General features: G+C 46.3%; 1 protein-coding gene across 2 annotated transcripts; it reads left to right on the top strand.

Annotated features, from left to right (window-relative positions):
- Positions 1–8,477: 8,477 nt before the first annotated feature.
- LOC133887487 (uncharacterized) lies at positions 8,478–10,805 on the top strand. 2 transcript variants are annotated; one of them, XM_062327460.1, is made up of 4 exons: positions 8,478–8,925; positions 9,010–9,054; positions 9,163–9,932; positions 10,018–10,805. In XM_062327460.1, exons 3-4 carry the CDS (start codon positions 9,211–9,213, stop codon positions 10,661–10,663), a joined length of 1,368 nt encoding a protein of 455 aa, XP_062183444.1. In that variant the 5' UTR covers positions 8,478–8,925; positions 9,010–9,054; positions 9,163–9,210; the 3' UTR covers positions 10,664–10,805. The 2 variants fall into 2 exon arrangements, with proteins under 2 accessions (XP_062183444.1, XP_062183443.1); XM_062327459.1 differs by having other exon boundaries at positions 9,160–9,932.
- Positions 10,806–19,988: the final 9,183 nt, after the last annotated feature.

The following is a 19,988-nucleotide window of genomic DNA, read 5'->3' as shown; positions in this document are numbered from 1 at the left end:
ATTCCGATTCGACCACCAGCCGTGCGTCATAAATATTTGTGGCCAACTTGCTAAGACGATAAACGGTTGTCCCATCCAAAGAGCCAGAAGCTGCCAAACTCGTCTGGTGAATCTGCACTTCGCAAATAGGTGAAGAGAGTGCTTGGCCGTCTGTTTGGAGTGGGTACAAAGAACGGTGCAGGGCCATCCCCTGCGAGCAAGGCGGTCTGTTGTCCCTTGTTTTGGTTAACCAGCCAAGCGAAGAACTTACACACGGCGCTCAGTCCTTCAGGATGACTGCACGGTTTGTAATCGTGGAGCCCCCGAACTGGAATATTGTTTGTGTTGTGGTTTAATGTGCAATCTGGAACTTTCATAATGACTGTTTTTCGGAGACAGCTAGTCAAGTGTGAAACAAATCTGGAGAAAGATATGGAGATACGTCAAGAGATTGAGGCCAATGTTCAAGAACATGGAAGAGACGGATCTTTTACTGAGTTCTTAGAGAATCTCATGAAGAGACCACTGCAACTGAACATGACAAAGTGATGGTGACAATGTCTGTTGAACTTGACAGATGTGTGAAGTTGGAAGCGGAAGATAGGTTGGAAACGTAAAGTCATAAACCTTTTGTAATCTCGTTGCTAATGTCTCTCTGGTGTATGAGCTGATGGCTCTGGGAGTGGGAGGTGGTTCAGCTGATGGCTGATGCCAAAACCTATAATAACGAGCTTACATTTGAACTCCGTTTCGTATATTTGAATATACGATGTCCTGATCTTTTTTTAAAAAAAATGCATGCTCTGTATAAGGATGAAAGTTCGGGAGAACTTTTATGTCACCCTTTTTTACCACCCGAAAACCGTGTAGTTGTAAATCACATTGCTGATAACATACATGATGGTTGAAGAAAATTTAAACATGTTTTGTCCGGAGCAATATGCAAATAGTGCGCCTAGTGAACTTACACTTTTTGTCTCACGTTTTCATACCTACAACAAACGAGATCTTTTGCAAACAGTGGTGTGGCGAAGTGAGGTGGTGTGGCAGTCAATGGCGGTGGGACCATGTGAAGGTTGTAGGGTCCTAATTTTGTGTTAGGGTGAGTTTTGGTGACTAATGATAACTGAATGTACATGACTAACTATTTTCACAAGTTGGTATATTAGGTTGAGTTCTAACATCAAGTGAAAGGTCGATAGCTTATATGTTGAAGATTAACATGTTGAGATTTTGGATTGATGGCAAGGTGACTTCATGTGTTGAAGGGCATCAAGCTACCTCATATCATGTGTTGATGGACGTTGCATGATGTGGTGAAAAGCTAAAACACGATCATTATGTATTCACGCACACCAAATGATGATTTGATGAAAAGCTAGAAGATGGAGATCAAGCTAAATTCGAAGTGGATTTGTACAAGGCAAATATATAAAATATAGGAAACTTCCGTTTTGCTGGTCTCAGTGATTAGTGGAGAAAAGATCGGATTGATAGAATAGAATGTCATACTATCACTACTGCAGAAACCCTCATCTGTGTCGGTTCAAAATCACCATCAGTGATGGATTTTGAACCGATACTGATTGTTCGGCACTGATAGTCACTGACTATCAATGTCGGGTATGAAACTTGCATTGAAAATCACTATCAGTGCCGGTTGGTGACTCTAACCGGCACTGATAGTGGACTATCAGTCCCGTTGGACCTAACAACTGTCACTGATAGTCGATCCCGATTCAACATTTTTGAGCTGAAAAAGCTTCAAATTTTTTTTCGCGACCAGAGGCTGCTCACCTGACTGCGCCCAACATTCGCAAAGTCACGCGATATTCGCTTACATGTGGCAACCAAGACTCGAACTCACGACCTCACAGCAGGTGCATGCGCATGACCTCTCTAGACATCTCATCTATCGTCCATTCATGAGTATAGTAGCAAAATAAATCCTTTTGATATCTTCTGACCGAACATTTGACTGGTTACTTTGAGATCTAAATGACCTCAAATGAAAAGTTGTCAAATACAAAGTTGTATATCTCGTCGATTTCTACAATCTTCATATAAAGTTTTTCTTTATCCGACTTCGTATTTCAAGTATGTGTCCAATCCGTACAATGTTCAGTACAACAATCATAACTTATGCATACATAGTCTGATTTCGATGTTCGATGTCTACTTTTGAAGCTAACGAGGAGGCGCATCCGAAAAATATAAAGTCATTAGAAATGTACACTTCTTGACCCCAAAAAAGGCTCAGAAGATCCTTGACAGGACCTTTAAAGTTTTTTTTTTCGAAAATTGACCTTATTCGATTTGCCTGAAAATTTTGTGAGACATAGTACTTCATCTGAAAGTTAGTGCTGTACATACGTTTCATCAATCTGAGTTACCAAACTTACGATAAAAATCTTGGAATTTGTAGTTTTCATCTTTATGGCCAAATATGCGGCGTTTTCAATGATTCCTACTAGTTTAACACTAGATCTAGCATTTTACTTTGTGACCCTATGTGTAGTTCCTTCGATAGTTTTCATTGGTTTATTTGTGCATCTATATTGCTTCAAATAAAAAAAGTGATAGAAGTTTTTCCCCATTCGTATAATTATAACAAAGTTATAGATCTCGCCAAGAGCTACAATTTTCATATAAAGTTTTTCCCCATTCGATTTCGTGTGAAAAAGTTATGAATTTTTTAATATGAACTGTTATAATTATTTGGGCATTTAAATCACCTCAAATTAAAAAAAATCAACTACAAAGTTGTAGATCTCATCGAGAGCTATTGTATTCATATAACGTTTTTCCCCATCCGACTTCGTGTGAAAATGTTATGCATTTTTTAAGATGAGCTATGACAGTAGCAATCATCAGTGACGGTTCGTGGCTAGAACCGACACTGATAATCATTATCAGTACCTGTTCATGGCTAGAACTAGCACTGATATATCAGTGCCGGTTCGTGACTAGAACTGGCATTGATACAGTTATATCAGTCCCGGTTTTTAGCTCCTCAGTCATTGTTCGCGCAGGGAGTTTAAGAACTGGCACTGATACGTCTTCAGTAGCGGTTACTGTTGAACCGACACTGATAAAGCACTACATATGCGGTGTTCTATAGTAGTGTATTAAGAGGGGTCTGACCACTAGAGGTCTGAAAATGGTTGTAATGGCTAGTTTTTATATAGGGATGGCCGTGGAGCGATATATGGATCCACTCTAATTTAACTTAGCAAACTAACTTCATAATACTAGGTGGAAAAATTATCTACTTAGTTAATTAAGTTGAATTAGAGTAGATCTATGGATATCTATTTGTGCTCCCTCCCTATCCCTATTTTTTAGCCATTGGCCTGAGTGTCGTTTTGACCGAGTTTTGTGTTGCGATCAAATTTATCGGGGTGTTTGAAGGTAACAACTATTTTTGAGGTGCTAGCCTATATATACCACATATCATGCTGTTTAGTGAGTTGTTATACATTTCATTGAGCATCCTTGAGCTAGTGAAAGTGCTCCCCCACACATTTATATATGTGTTGCATATAGAGATAGTTGAGAGGTAAGATTCAAGTGCATTTGTAAATACTTCTAGATGTTTGACTTAGTCAGATTTTGCTATGCAAAATCAATATAAGGCACACATTTGAATCTTACCTTGTAACTATCTCTATATGTAACACATACATAAATATGTCGGGAGCACTTTCACTAGCTCAAGGATGCTCAAGGAAATGTATAACAACTCACTAAACAGCATGATATGATGCCTAAGAGGGACCTATGTTCGCAGGAAAAAAAATCAAAATAAAGCGAGCAAAACGCTAGAAACTTCCATTTACTTTGCAGGATGTAGTAGAAACTAGAAACCAATTACCCGAAACCCCCGCTGAGGATCGCCTACGTATCTCGCTTCATGGAAGGAGAATCAGGGTTGCTTTCGTAGTTCTATTTTGTTTGATCCTTTATAATCAAGGAATATCTTAATACGTAACCTGTAAGATTCTATGTCATTGTTAGTTTCAGGGTGTTATGTAGTAGTAATATGTGTTACTGTTTTACGTGTACTCCGTGCTAGTATTTATATTATGTGTATGTCATATCATATTGGATGTTAATGTGGGATCTTTATTATCAGCCATGTTTTTATTAACTTTGTTCTCGATCGATACCAAGGAAGGCCATCATGAGGTCATTCCCTTTCAAATCGTTCACTTACAACTTTCAAAATAAAAGGCCTCCGTATAAAAAAACCCTACTACCATAACACTTGCAAATACAATAAAACGTTACATGATGGGGTATATTGCCTTACGTACTGTAGCCACAGACAGACAATAAATACTTACGATGACCCTTATACGTGATGTACTTTCTTCGATAAAATGGTTAGGATTTATTATTCTACCAATATGTTTTTTCTAAACCCAATGATTTCATTGGATTCCCTACCTTACATACAGAGGCAATAACAACTACTTGCTGAGCTTTTGCAGAATGAAATGACCACACCAAACAACAGCTTCTACAGGGAATCTCTGCCAAGCATCAATGCCACAACTTTTCTGACTTTCATAGGGAATCCTATGCTCCAGCCCCCAGCCGAGCCCATGCACTCAGTCCATGCACCAACCCCCATCCATTATAAATAACCCCACCTTCATTCATGGATAAACTACTCCTTCCTCAGCTCTCTCAACTGCAATATCTTTCTCAGCTCCACCAAGCCCACCCAAGAAATATTGGGGGATTTTCATCCCTCAGGGGGGTCGAACCATCTATGTGCTTATGTGGGGATCCTTGTAGGCTTCGTGAGTCCCATAACATATCCTATACATATGGCCTACGCTTCTTTATGTGTGCCAACTACCAGTACGACAAGCCTCAACATGGACTGTATGAGTACCCACCGATATAGCGAGATAGATCACTCATGTGGCACTTTCCACACGATTTCATGCACTCTCTTACTAATCTTCCCTCTTGTTTCTTTTGTCCAGTCTCCTCCACATCTGCGACATCATGCAAAGGCTCGACATGGAGCAAAATGAGGACCAGAAGCGGTGGGTGGACATAGAGATGCGGTGGAGGAGGGAAGCTTACCAATGCCGCGAGTACGAGTGACATCAGGAGGAACTACGGATGAAGCGGCAAGAGGAGGAGCGCATTAGGAACGCCACGAAGGAGCGCACCACGGCTCAAGCACGCGAAGCAGAGAGGAAAAAGAATCGGGAGAGGGCCCATTGTGCTAAGGCAGGGGTTAATGCCCTAAGAAAAAACAAATATCCTAAATGCACTCAGTATATAACATCTATTGTACCCAACCTATTTCTATTCCCTAAGTCATGTTAGGTTTAGCAGCGGCACGCTATTAGGTTAGTCTTTAGACGTATCGTACATACCAACGTTTGTTGTTATCTTTTTACAGTTATGGTCCATTCGTGCAGCGATGAAAAACTTCATGTCCCATGTAATGTTTATCAGCGTATGTAAACTTCGTGCCGGGTTATAATGATATTTGTGCTTCATAACTACTATTGTTCAACAAATTAGGTTTTGTATTCTCACAACGTCACTTCATACAAAAAATTCCACACACTTTTACAGCAACTAAATAAAAAAATTGATAAAATTAATGTGCAATATTTTTCAATTTACAGAATACAAATTCTATTAAAACTAATTATACGAAGGTATCGCCTGTTCAACGGACGAAAAGAAGGTATCGCCCGTTCAGCGGGCAAGGACAAGATCTCACCCGTTGAACGGGCGATCGTAGGGTAGACTTCATTATTTTTAAAACGGACATGCAATCTTTAAAAATTTGGAGAAAATATATAAAAAATTCTCCTAGCGCCCCACACCCCGTCACTCTCGTCGCTCGGCTCGCACGCCGCGCCGCCGCTCCCATAGCTCGATCGACGCATCATGCCGCCCCATCGCCCCACCGCTCTCACTGTCCCGCTGCCGCTCCCATCACTTTGTCGCTCCCGTCTCCCGGTCGCCGTGCCACGCCGCGCCAAGGTACCACCCTATCGCCCCGCCGCTCCTGCCGCCCGGTCGCTCTCATCGCCCCGTCACCTCGCCGCGCCACCCCATCACCCCACCACGCCGCCTGCCGCTGCCGCAGTGCCGCCGCCCAACAGCCACCTCTGCCGAGCCCAGGCAGTCACCATCTTCTATCTCCAGCGTCGCTCGTATCTTCTCCCAGCCGAGCATCGCGTTCCTCTTCTTCTCCCAACCGAGCGTCGCCTTTGCCTCTATCTTCAATCAGGCGCCCTTCCTCTCTATCTCCAAGCCCAGATCGATCTCCCCACTCTATCTCCAACTAAATCAAAACCAAGCTCTATCCCTAGAGTGAATTCCCCTTAATCGTCAGCCGTTTCCCCCTCAAATCTCAACCGAATATGAGCTTTATCTCTTGGTTCTAGCTTTATTTGATGCCTATATAAAGGAATCGATCTGCTGCAGAAGGGGGCGCAGATGGGGAAGAGCGGGCGGAGCCGCTGCTACTGCCACCCTAGATGTGGAGAAGGGCGAAGGCCTCATTGCCGTTGGCCTTTGCACCGCCGCCAGAGGGAGCGTCATCGCCGTGTCACGGCCTCCGAGCCTACGCTGGTGAGTCATTTGTTGTTGTTGCCGTGTTGGACGAGGTACGTTGTCGGCCGCCCTATCTGGTTTGTATTTGGCCTTCGCGCTATTGTGCCCTCTCTGTGTTTGTGCCCTGCCTTGTCGTCGATATCGTTGGCCGTCGTGCTTGCGCCCGGTAGCCTGAACCCAATGGGCACCCGAAACCCAACAGGCGCCCGATGGGTTCAAGTTTGGGTTTAAATTTTCATCCGTTTAGTACTTCGGGTACGAGCCAAGTTGGAGCTGTTGGGTTTCGGATCGGGCATGATTTTTCTCCACCCAGATCTAACTCGGCCCATTGCCAGCTCTATGGTTCTCCCCTAACCTCTGCTGCTAACTCCTAGAGTTCCATTTCTTCCGTTCCCAGTCCCATGTTCTCTAATCCCAACCAGCATCTGTCAATTGTATCTCTGTGCCTCGTACCCAAAGTTGGAATCGGAATGTCGCATTCATGCTTGGTTTTGATTGAAGGCACTACTCCAAATCAGTTTTCTCCCCACGGTCTGGACTCAACCGTCATGGACGCTAAGCCTTCCCTGACGTGCTCCGAATACGAACCCTCACATGGCCCCTGCCCTACGCGCGCTAGAAGGGCGTTGCTAGCGCTCGGACGTCCGATTTGGGCGCTAGCGTCGGACGTCCTGTTGTCGTTTGATTCAAGCTAATCGACAAATTGGTAGGAAATTTGAGTATCCAGGCTTTCTAGCTCCTGTGATGCTTCTTAGTGTCAGTAACTAGAAATGAGGCCTACTAATAGGCTTAAACCCAACCCAACCCAACCCCACCCCAATCCATTTCACTCAAGCACTTCAGTGCAATCCAACCCAATTCGCCACTCCACCTCCAAAACCCAAACCAAACCAACCCACACACAATTTAAAACCCAAAGCAAACCAACCCATTTCCATCAACACGGGTTTAGTCTGTTCCTAAACCCATTTCCAACCCATTCCCCACAAAGCACAGCACTACTCGGTGACATCATGTCGGCGGGCAGGGGCTCGCCATCGTCCTCGGCATTGACATCCTCCTGGACTTCCTCTACAACGACACACAGTTGCCGCTCTACTTTGAAGACGCCAAGGTTGAGGCCAACGCGAGAAGCCTATCCACCGCCATCGCCTCCCACCGGTTCTTCCTCGCATCCTCCGGCCGATGCGCAACATCGAAAGGGCAAATAAATAGACATACCAATATCGCACGGGATGAACTTGGAGGCAGTAGATCCGGCATTGTAGGGCTTGGGATGGCGAGATCTTGGGGTGGTGACCTTAGAGATAGTGGGAAAATTGCATTCCGGTGGTGGCGAGCTCGAGGGGTAGATCTAGTGGAGGCAAGCTCGAGGAGGGGTAGATGAGCGTGAAGCCACTGTCCTCTTCGACGGTGGCCGCCTTCTATGTGATGCTCCGGCGGGTGCTCGACGACCTGGATTGGTCGCTGGCGTCATCATCACCACTGGTGGCATTCCTGTTGCTGCCGTCCCTCCGGGCCACGCTAGCGCTGCTTCGCGCAGCACACGCGGGCCTCGTCGCGTCGCTCCACCTCCCCAACGGCGCCGCGTGGCTGGACGAAGCATCGTGGCTCTGCGACAATTGCCGCACGCTCCGCCTCAGCGCAACCGCCGTCGAGAGATGCACCGCCCAGCTCACCTTGCTGGGGGAGAGAGAGAAAAACCGACAAGAAGGGGCCCATGACGATGTGTTGCGACGGCAAACTCACAAGTCATAAGCAAGCGTCTAGAAATACCAACCGGAAAGCTCTCTCCCGTCGGTCATGTCGTGAACTCACATGATACACGGACGCCCGGATCGGCGCGAGGCCGAATTTTCTGGCGCGATGAGACGCGCGCTCGGGGCACCGGAAATCCGGAATAGCCCACGCGGCAGAGAGGCGCGGGGCGCGGCGACGAAAAAAAGGAGCGCGGCCGTCACGCGGAACGGATCCCAACCCAACCCCCGGCCCCCACGTCTCCCGTGACTTCTTCCCCCAAATCTCGCTCGTTCCAGTCTGCTCCTCACCACCGCCACCACCAGCACCTCCGCCGTCCAAAACCCTGAGCAACCCACGCTTATACGCCGTGGCCATCAGCAAAAAACAGGCCCTCGCTCAGAACTACGCCGCCGTCGCCACTCCAGATCTACGCCACCAGCAATCGGCCGCTGCAACCACATTCATCGTCGCCCCATATCTACGCCGTCGCCACCAGCAAGTAGCAACCCGACCGCCCCAGCCCCTTCAGCAGCAACGAACTCGCTGCCACCAACAGTAACCCCGCCGGCCCCCTCCAGCAGCTATCCCGCAACGAAGAGTGGAACAAAGGTTAGTGCAGAAATGATTCTGCTTCATCCTTCATTTTCCGGAATGACAGAACTCATTTAGATCTATACGTTTGTTACTGTGTAGGGCAGTTGTGTTCCGGTCACCCCACAAGCTTCTGCAGGATTGAGGGTGAGATCTAGGCTGTGTTTTGTGTTACCTTCCATGGGAATTTTATTTTTTGTCTGATGCAATTTCTATTGCATAATGTACACCAATTTTCTGCATCAACTCCAGTAGAGCGTACCGGATCTGTGGTCGTCTCGCCGGCGATTTCCAAGGGAGGCGATGGACCTGGCGCCGTCGCTGCCTGACGACGTGCTCGCGGGCGTCCTCCGACGCCTCGCGCCGCGCGACCTCGCCGCGTCCCGCTGCGTCTGCAAGTCGTGGCGCCGCGTCGTCGACACCCACCGCCTGCTGCGCGCGGACCTCCTCCCGCTCTCGCTGGGTGGCATCTTCCTCAACTTTCTCGGCATATATTTCACGCAGTTCCTCTCCCGCCCCACGACGGGCGCCGCCGTCTCCGGCCGGCTCGACTACACGGTGCCTGGCGAGCCAGAGCCCGAAATGCCGCACCTCATCTACGTGCGTGATCACTGCAATGGCCTCCTCTTGCTCGAATACTGCGTGGTTAACCCTGCCACACGGCAGTGGGCGCTCTTGCCCCCGCCCCCGCCCCTGCCCCAACCCCCACCTCCAGGCATGGATTTTTGCACAGACCAGTACCTCGTGTTTGACCCCACCCTGTCGCCCAACTATGAGTTGGTCATAATGCCCAATGTTCCTTTCAAGCTGAACGAATGTGAGGAATTTGAATGGCCGCCGTCCACATTGGTCCTACCTGTGTTTTCATCAAAGATTGGTTCGTGGGAGGAGAGGACATTTGGTCGGGAAGGGGAGGCTGCAGGGACGTTACCTGGCATGGTTGGGTCAGTACGGGATTGCCATCATCAGTGTGGCTACTGGCGAGGAGCACTTTATGTATGTTGCTCCGACTGTTTTGTTCTGAGGTAGATACCAACTCCTTAAGCATCGTCATTCTGGTTTTGGTTTTGAGCTTTATGATAAGATTATTTAATTCTATTTTCATTGCAGAATATCACTGTCAGACGATAAGTATCGAGTAATTAGATTGCCCACAGACGTGCCTGAAGATCGAAAATTTTATCTAGGAAAATCAATCAAGGGGATATACTGTGCATCATTATTCCAGGTGTCCCAACTTCAGGTTTGGTTCCTTAACGACCCATGTGGTCAGGCCGAGTGGGTGTTGAAGCATGATAGAGACATTTTCCCCATCCTGCCAAATCTGAACTATGACAAACAATGTGATGGACCTTGGATCTTACAAGAATTTAATTATTGGCAAGATGTCGTTCAACATTCTGATGAAGATTCTGCTGTGGAGGACAACAACAAAGCAATAGTGGAAGATAAATTTGAGTGGGACTCTGACAATGATAATGTTCTCGAACCTGGAAGTAGGAGCAAAGATAGTTATATCATTTTCCTTGGATTTCATCCTTATAAAGAGGTTGTCTTCTTGAGTGATAAATCGGACAGAGTGCTAGCCTATAATTGGAGTAGCTCAAAGCTTCAAGATTTGGGCAAGCTTTTCCCAAAATTCTATATTGATCTCCCTGACCAATATCCATTGGTAAAAGCATTTTTCCCATACACTCCCTACTGGATGGGGGAGCTCCCTGAAAAACTAAATTTAGAAGCTCAGCTAGAAGATTAGAATGTGTTTGTTGCAAGTTGTTTCAAGAATGGAATAGCTAGCCTGCTCTTGTCCATTGTTCTTTTGATATTTGTGTACACAGATTGTTCCCTGAAAAACTAAATTTAGACATCTCCAGTTTAAATTTCCTTATTTTCCCTGCTGTTGTGAGTACAATCGATCCTGAGTTGCTGCATCAACCACGGCTGAGAGCTGGTTGCTTTTCTATCTCAGCTGCAATGATTCAGATGCTCATGAACCTGGAGTTCTCTTGAGGAATGGATTCTTTTGGTGAGAATTGAGCCAAACAACAGAGGTTTGGGCTTGGTGGTGTTGTGCTAAAGTTTATGTTTGCAAGTTGAGTGGCTTGTGACTGTAAACTAAGCTAGAAATAATGGTCAGTATACCTGTCCTTGACAAAATTCTACTGTGATTGCTGTTTCTGCGAAGAGGGTTTGGTTCCCCTGGTTTGGCATGTACGTTGATTTGCTGCTAGAAAATTGTTGGGCTAGCACTTTGAGTAGGGGATGTGGCTTCTTGTTGTTCCTGCATAGTATATTTTTCACGTATGCCGAGTGGAATTTCAACTAGGTCGAATCAGTGGGTGGAGCTGCATTCCGTTCATTACATCTGGTGTTATGTTGTTATTACCATGTGCAGTAGCATCACATTTTCAACTTTCGTCTCGTTCTCACCTTTTCTTTTTGCAGAAGTTGCATTCGAGTGTGCTCCACAATGCATAGGCGCACGCGCGTACACACACTTAGAGCAGGTATCATTAGTTCATCGTGTTCTTCGTATATCCATTTCTGGTTATTCCTTATTAGAACCTTGTCATGGGCATGAAGTACTGTTTATGTGGTTACTGTGGCACGTTGGTATTGTAGGCGGGCAGAAGATCAAGATTTGTCATTTAATTAGGAGATAAGTTTGGTAGGAGATAAATCGATTTAGATAAATTAGGAAAGAAATAAATTAGAATTAGAAGTCAAGTTCAGATTGAGATAAATTAGGAAGTCCGGCTTAGTTAAGATTGGAAAGAGTTAGATCCAGTTCAGAATTAGGAAGGAGATAAGTAGCGTTGGATTCAGTACTGTAGCACACGGGTAATATAGCGCCGGTCAGTTTGCTGACTATATATAGTTGACAATAGATGTGTATTAGGAATAAAGCAATGTAAATTAATCCAGTCTCCTTCAATATTCGTCTCTCTTATCTATAGTCTAAACCTCTCATCCCTAGCAGCTGAACGTCACTCGGCTATCCTCCATAACTAATACACGTGTGCTACAGTACCCACGTGAACAACACTACATGCCCATGACATTACACCCCTCCTTTCGAGCAGCTCGCCCTCGAGCCGCAAGGTGGCGGCCATGGTTGCAACCCCTGAAATCCCCATGTTGACGAAGGATTGTAGTGCTAGCGCGATATGTTTGGGCACGACACAATGGAAGGTGTTGGGCCGCGCATACATGGTAGAGGGTCGTCCTTGCCGTCACAGTGCATGAACTCCAACTTGAAGAAGCGCGGAACTGCACTTTGCTGCTGCCGACCGTGTGTAGCTTGTTGTCGGTCTGCTGCTGACTGCCGCCGAGAGATAATGCAGAAGTGATGAACGACGGAGTAGCCCGTGTCGTGCTGTTAGCCTGCAGAATGCCCACGCTACCTAGAAGAGGGAAGGCCACCGGCTGTACCTGCGTCTTTGAGGCGGATTGGTCGACTGTCGATGGAACGGAGTCACCCGTGATCAGAGCTCGATCTATGCCGATAGCCTTCTCCACCATCGCTAGACGACACGTGAGGCTGTTCATGGTGCGCGTGAGAGCCGTCAAAGAGTTCTGGATGTCGCCGAGGACGCCGAGCTGCTGCTTGATGGAATGCCCCTCTTGATACTCCTTGCGCCAAAGGGCGGATGCTTACCCCGTTATGGAGGATAGCCGGGCGGCATCAGTTGCTAGGGATAAGAGGTTTAAACTATAGATAAGAGAGACGAATATTGTGGGAGACTAGATTAATTCTCATTGTTTTATTCCTAATACACATCTATTGTCAACTTTATATAGCCGGCAAACTGACCCGATGGTACAATACCCATGCACTACAGTACCAAATCCAACTCTACTTATCTCCTTCATAATTTTGAACTGAATCCAACTCTTTCCAATCTTAACTAAGCCGGTCTTCCTAACTTATCTAAATCTAGACTTGACTTCTAATTCTAATTTATTTCTTTCCTAATCTATCTAAACCGATTTATCGCCAATCAAACTTATCTCCTAATTAAATGGCAAGCCTTGATCTACTGCCCGCGTACAATACTCGCGTGCTACGCGTGAACGGTAGTACTTCATGCCCATGACAAACCTCTTGGTCCGAGATAATTTGGAAGACTTGTGCTAATTCATGTGAATAATATATCATCCTCAAATCAATCTTGGCGTACGGTTTATTAAGTTTCCTTGTAATAACCTCCATTAGCTGTGACAAAGTAGACTAGAGGGGCTTCTAATGTTTAGCTCATTTGTCTGATTCTTTTTCAGCCCTGTTTTCCGCAATTGCCGAGTTCATAATACTTGATTTATGTTGATTGAATTAACATTGATTAAACACATTACTTAGTTACTCAGCACTGCCACTTACTAAGGTTGTTGTATACATATGCTTTCGGAATCTCCATACATTCATGTATGCTATGTCATATAGCACTGCACTGCGCGTGACATTGCACGTGGTCGGCCCGTGTAAGACCACTTCGTTCATTTTTGTATATATGCTATATCGGGGCAATTCCGTATTTGCCATTGCATTGACCCACATGTCAATGACTCATTCATGGGATTCTCCAAAATTGCAATGGCAAATTTGGGATTTTCCCTATATCTCTTATTGATCTATTTATTTAATTTAGTGTTTCTATGCTTTCATCAACATGTAGTTATGTAGAGGTTGTTCCGAGATATGATGATCCATACATCAAGGTGCCAAGTGTGCTGAACAAAGAATGGCATGTACTCCGTACATCAAAATTGCGAGATTGTTAAATATTCATTGCCATTGTACAGTGTAGCATGGTTTAACGACCAACCTGCTAACCAAGTCAAGCTTGGTGTAATTTCAACTTAATGTTACGATTCAAGATCATTAGGAACAGATTTGGAATATGTGAATTTATACAGAATTAGGCTCTCGGACCAACTACATTCGATTTGCTAAAATTAAAAAATATCTTGAATGGGACCCGTCATTGACCAGCTGATGGGCGACTTTGATGCGGATCCTCTTGGCTAATTCAGGTTGTGCAAAATCCCACGAGATTATACCATCCGAGATGGGTGGGGCGCTGCAGAACCGAGTCGAACTGGTCGCTCCTAATGTTGGAGACGAAGCTTGGTGCATGAGGTGGCGTTAAGGAGTCTCTTGCCGCCCCGGGCGGACCTATGCCCATGGCGGCTTCAAGCCTTCAGCGTGGGGTCTGGACCCAAATTTTCTTTGTATTTGGCCTAACAAATGGTATATTTTGAGGTCCATCCGAAAGATTCCACGGGCTAGCCCGGGGCATAGCCCCGGCTGGTTCTGCCTCGCCGCTCACAAAGTTGTATCATGTAAATTATCCCAGCTATTTTTTTCGTCCCTCAAATATGATAATCTTCAAGATGAGCATCCAAATTAATTGTTTTTAGGGATCTTCCCCATCCAACAAGGTGTGTACAGAAAAGACGCTTCTTCATATGGCTGCGAGGTGGCACCTTCATTAGCATTTTGGGCACAAGTTGCCCAAGTCTTCAACCTTAGGGTCGCACAAATGGTATTAATTATTATGTATTGTCACAATAATTTGCTAATCATGTGATACCTTTCGCTATGTTCCATTATGGGGCATAGGCACAGGAAATTGATAAGCACAAGGCTGATATTTTATATATGACTGAATCTGAATGCATGGTTACCAGCACAAAACGCTGCTTTCTGATTTGTCAAAATACATTTTTATTGCCTGCCATATATAATTGGTGATTTATTCCTCTAACTGAAAAAATGTTGATAGAAATAGGTAAATTATTTAGCATCAACAACATCAAGGATTATGGCAGTGTGATTAAGTCAATTCAATGGTTGCACTCCTGTGCTATATAGAGTAGGAGGGCAGGGATGAGGTTTTCTGTAGTAGTGAGGGATGATGCTTTGTGTGGTAGTGAGAAGTACATGGCTTCAACTAGCCTTGGTTTGTTCTGAAGAACAGCTTCTCGACATGCTTCTTTAACAGCTACTATAATGACTTGCCCACTGAAGATGTTGCATTGCTCTGAGTGATGGGCAACATCGGAATTCTTAGCAAAATGTAAGGCACAACAATAAATACGTCACAGAGTCCAGATGTAACGATTCAGGAGCATCTACAGATGGTTCACTGTCGTCAAGATCATTGTTAGCTTCAGCATCAGATCCACTCACAAACCCCAATCTATCATAGACGAAAAACTGTCACACACAAGAATACCTTCCAGTTGTACCCACCACAGAAGTTCAGGCGCCCTCAACTACACCAGGATGCCTCCTGCAGTAGCATCACAACGAATCTCGCCATGGACAGCTCACCAATCTTGCATCAGCAACACCTAATTTCAAATGACCTTGGCCTCTCCAATCTCCATGCTCGTCATATACATTTAAGCTGCATGCCCCCTTGTTGAGAGTCTTAATTCCATCTTGGGTGGTTATCACACATTCACTTGATTTCACATCATGCAGGAGGAGGTTTTGACCAACCTGCCAAGGACCCAGTGACCAGATTCTTTGGAGGTATGCAAGCCATATCTTTTTATACCTCTCAAGTTTATCCACCTTTAAGGTGGGTGGGTGGCGGTGTTTTTACCGGAGGGTGGGCTCAAGCCTCACGAAGCCCCCCTAGAAGCTATGGCCCTGAGTGGAGTGACTTGGTGTCGTTGACTCGCTATCCTTTGCGCTTTAAAGGTGAGTAGAATTTCACTCACACTACTCAGGACGAAGAATGTGGTGCATTGGTGCCCCAACTCCCAATCGAGGACCACGACAGGTAAGGCTTGGCAACAATGACACAGCCATGCCCATAGAGGAGTACAAGTGTACAACATGGCATACCAAGTCTGAAGCCAACATCGCTAGTAGTAATAAATGTAATATTTCATCTTCTATGTTACGATTTGTTCAAATTTCATACTTCACTCATATATATGTTTCATTTCTAGGTCTGCTATGCCATACAACATTGCAAAGACGAGGTAACTATGGAAATAACACTTTTGAGCAATAACTATTGATCACAATGTTGTATGGCGTGGGCATTATAATCTTTCCTTGTTTTTGTCTTTCTTGCATGGGCATTACAATATTATCTCGTTGTGACATTTTTGTTGTTGGCATGGGATATATAATCTTCTATCATTGTTATATTACTGTGAATTGCCTACTTTACAACTTGAGAATGTCTAAAATATAGCAAAGATCATGTCAAAATTGTAATATTCAAATGACTTGAAGTTATCTGTTGTGGACATGTTCGTCGGAAGGACCTATCGGCATCAGCGTCCAGCGACTCATGCGACAGCAAGAGACGGCATGGTGGATCAAAGTGGCTGAAGCAGCAATATCAGGATGCAACAACATGCACACACACAAGGACATAAGTTAGGATTTTCTTAAGATCATTTAGGAGATAGATTTCCTTCGTTAGTTGCTTGTGCTAGATGGTTGTGATCCTTCGTTACGGAGGCCGACGCCTGTGAAGGGAATCAAGGACGTCCTAAGAGGGGGGGGGGGGGGGTGAATTAGGACACTTAAAAACTATTGGCTCCAAAACTTTCATAAGATAAGTTGCGAAAACGTAAATGAGGTAGAAAGACAAACTCGGCACGAAGGATTTTTATTCCATGATATCGGTGGCACACAAGCCACCCCTAGTCTACGTTGGAGCTCCATAAAGGATATGCTCCTCGTCACCAAGGCCCTTCCGGTCACGACTCTTGAGATACCAAGTCACCGAGAAAAGGTCTCAAGCAGGATGAGCTACCAAGCCACCAAGGCGAGGTCTCATCACTAACCTCCCTTCCGGTCACTTGTACGCTATCTTCACTTCGGAGCTTTAGTCACAAAGACAAGGGCCTCCGCGTCCCCGCACAATCCTTTTGTTGTCGCTCCACACCAAGTCGGAGGGTCAATAAGTTACCGGCGAGTCACAAAGACTCCAAGGAGCCGGCGTACCTCTCGGTACATTTTTGGATCACTACTTGATCCACACTCTAGGTTGCAACACCTAGCAACTCTTCTCTCTAGGCCTATAAGCACTAATCAATCACTAATGGTGTGCTTAATCGCCTTGGATGAACACATTAAGCACTTTGGTGGCTTGGATGTATTCTCAGGTGTATATGGACTTCTCTAGACTCCAGCACCTTCAAATGAATGAGTGGAGAGATATATATAGCCTTAACCACGCGGGCTAGCCGTTATCCCAACGGCTCACAGAAACTGTGAACACCGGATAGTCCGGTGTAGACAATAGTACTAAAACCGGATCATCCGGTGAGTACATCCGCAAAAACTAGCCGTTAGAACTCCACTGTGAATTCCTCTGAACACGGGATTGTTTGGTGTAATCTTCAATCCTTCATTGGACTATCCGGTGAGTACACTTGAGCCATCTCAGCCTCTGCAGCCTCTCTGTGTAAATTGCTCCGGCGTTCATTGTCTTCATCACCGGACCTTCTGGTGTGTGAAACTTCATCTTTTCTGAATTTTCCACATCTTCTGTTAAATGCTCCGGTGAAACCTCCGGTGTACACCTTTTCATCATCGGACTATCCGGTGAATTGATCTTCGATCTTCTGCGCTTGGATTCTTCTATGCAAGAATTAGTCTGGTATATATTCTCTTCTGATCGTCGGACCTTCCGGTGAGTGCAATTCACTCTGACTCCTTCTGAAGAATTGCTCCGGTGTGTTTATTCCTTATCACCGGATCATCCGGTGAGGCAAACTACCTCTGGACATAATGCTCTGGTGAGTGCAATTCTTCCAACGCAAGACCTTCCGGTGAGAACAATTTCTCTATGACTTTTTACAATTCAATCGAACTTTATCACGGCTGCGGTAACTTCTTTATGTATTGCATCCATGAGACCTACTAACATATATTCTTGACAAGCATGTTAGTCCCAATGACTATGTTGTCATTAATCACCAAAATCACAATCATGGTCTAATAGGGCAATTTTCGCTACAGCTTGGCTATAAAGGCTGCCGAAGGTGTGCATGATTGGAACACGAAAAGAGAATAAACTCCTTGCATGGTGCGCCATGCTACTGCCCAGCTAACCTTTCCGCACTTTGATGGAGAAGACAACCCGCTGCCGTGGATCAACAAATACGAGCACTTCTTTTGCGGCAACCAGACCATGGAGGAAGAAAAGGTGTGGTGGGCCTTCTTCCATCTCATTGGCATGACGCATCTCAGGTATTTCCAGCTGGAACGGGAGTATGGCATCCTCTCCTTGCCTCGCTTCTTCGATTTTATCAACTTGAGGTTCGGGCCGTCTATCCGGTCCAATATCTTGGGAGAGCTCAAGGCCCTCTAGCGTACGAGGACCGTTGAGGAATACCAATGCCAATTCCTAGCACTACTGTGCCACTGTGATGACCTCACCGCTCATCACCAGGTCAACCTCTTCACGGCTGCTCTGGGCAATCCGCTTCGGACGGACATCAAGTTGTAGCACCCCAGCAACTTGCAAATGGCCATGAGCTTGGCCCGGGCGTACGAAAAGCGTCTCGACATCGTGGAAGACAGCACCAGGACCATTGCCGCGCATTCGACACCAACATCACGCGCGACTCCTGTGACTCCAACGGTGAAAGGCGTATCATCGTCCATGATCACCGCACCGCAGGGAGCTAAAGCAGCCGTGCCACCAGCTCTCACCGTAGCAGCTCCACAGTCGCATTTCCAGCGGCTGTCTCGGGAGGAGATGGCGGACAAGCGGTTGAAGGGCCTGTGTTACTATTGTCCAAAGAAATTCTCCAAGGACCATCGCTACACCATGAAGGGCATCTTCATGTTGGAAATTGACGAGGACGCGAGCGACGCCGAGGAGGACACCGAACCAAGCATCTTGATACATGCCCTCACCGGCATCAGTGCCTCGCACACCATGTGGCTGGCCATCCAGATCGGCGACACCACCCTCACGGCACTGGTGGACAGTGGCTCAACCCACACATTCATCCCTACGGATGTGGCGCACACGCTCCACCTAGCAATTAGGGAACAGCTCGGTCTCGCGATGAAGGTGGCCAACGGTGACTGCGTCGCATGTCCTGGGGTGTGCGACACTGTGGCCATCACAATCGTCTTTGAGGACTTCGTCATCGACTGCTATGTGCTGCCACTGGAGGGTTTCGATGTGGTTCTGGGCCTCCATTGGCTCCGTACCTTGGGGCCGATCGTGTGGGATTTTGACGCCCTCACCATGTCCTTCTGGCACCACGATCATGTCATTAAGTGGTGCGGCCTAGGCAGCAGCATGGCCATCTACAGCCTCACGACAACAGCGCGCGACCTCATGGTGACACTTTTAGCAGATTATGATGACATCTTCACCGAGCCTCGTGGCTTGCCGCCTCCTCGTCGGCATGATCATCACATTCACCTACTGCCGGGAACGGCGCCTCACAGAGCATCAGGATGAACCTGGTCAATGCCTTCTTGATTTCTTGCTCGGGGATGGAACCTTGCTTGTAGTTTGCTAGAATCGCGAGTGCTTCCTGGGCCGATTTCTTGCCGACGACAACCTTTTCCAGCTCTTCGTTGCTCCCGCCAGTGAGAGATCTGTAGTCGTCTTCGAAGTTGAGAGCAGTCGACCCACGGATCAGATGATCCTTTTTCTTGAATGCGTACCACGATCCTCCTTGTCTCTTGAATCCTGTAAGGTACGTACACATTATCTGCCCTAAGGGCAAGCGTGGATTCTCCGTTGCCCTTGAGGGTCACGTAGATCCAACAATCTGGCTCACTGTTGGGCTTCTGCACGCCGAGCACAGGTCGTTTCTGGATATGGGGTCTGGTCGTCTGCCGGGCCAACTGGCGGTCCATCTCGGACATGAACGCCGTGTACCGATTGGCCGGTGCACTCACGTCCAAGGCCAGCGTCACGGTTGTCTGGTTCGGCTTCCATTCGGTCCTGAAATTAGATGACGATCGAGGGAAACTATTAGCAATATATCTCGAAAGAAGAAACGAAATTAATTTAGTAGAGCGCGCAACACTCTTACACGTTGTCGGCGTCAGCCTGGACGACGAACAGCAGGAGTAG

The sequence above is a fragment of the Phragmites australis genome, chromosome 12 (assembly GCF_958298935.1).
Source record: "Phragmites australis chromosome 12, lpPhrAust1.1, whole genome shotgun sequence".
Lineage (NCBI taxonomy): Eukaryota > Viridiplantae > Streptophyta > Magnoliopsida > Poales > Poaceae > Phragmites > Phragmites australis.
The sequence above is the reverse complement of the archived record's forward strand: the minus strand, read 5'-3'. Positions and strand labels throughout refer to the sequence as shown.

Bases quoted from the DNA above. Each gene is read 5' to 3' on its own strand.
- LOC133887487 (XM_062327460.1), top strand. From the start codon at position 9,211: ATGGACCTGGCGCCGTCGCTGCCTGACGACGTGCTCGCGGGCGTCCTC. The intron at 9,933-10,017 runs GTAGATACCAAC...TTTTCATTGCAG, and splicing joins TCCGACTGTTTTGTTCTGAG to AATATCACTGTCAGACGATA.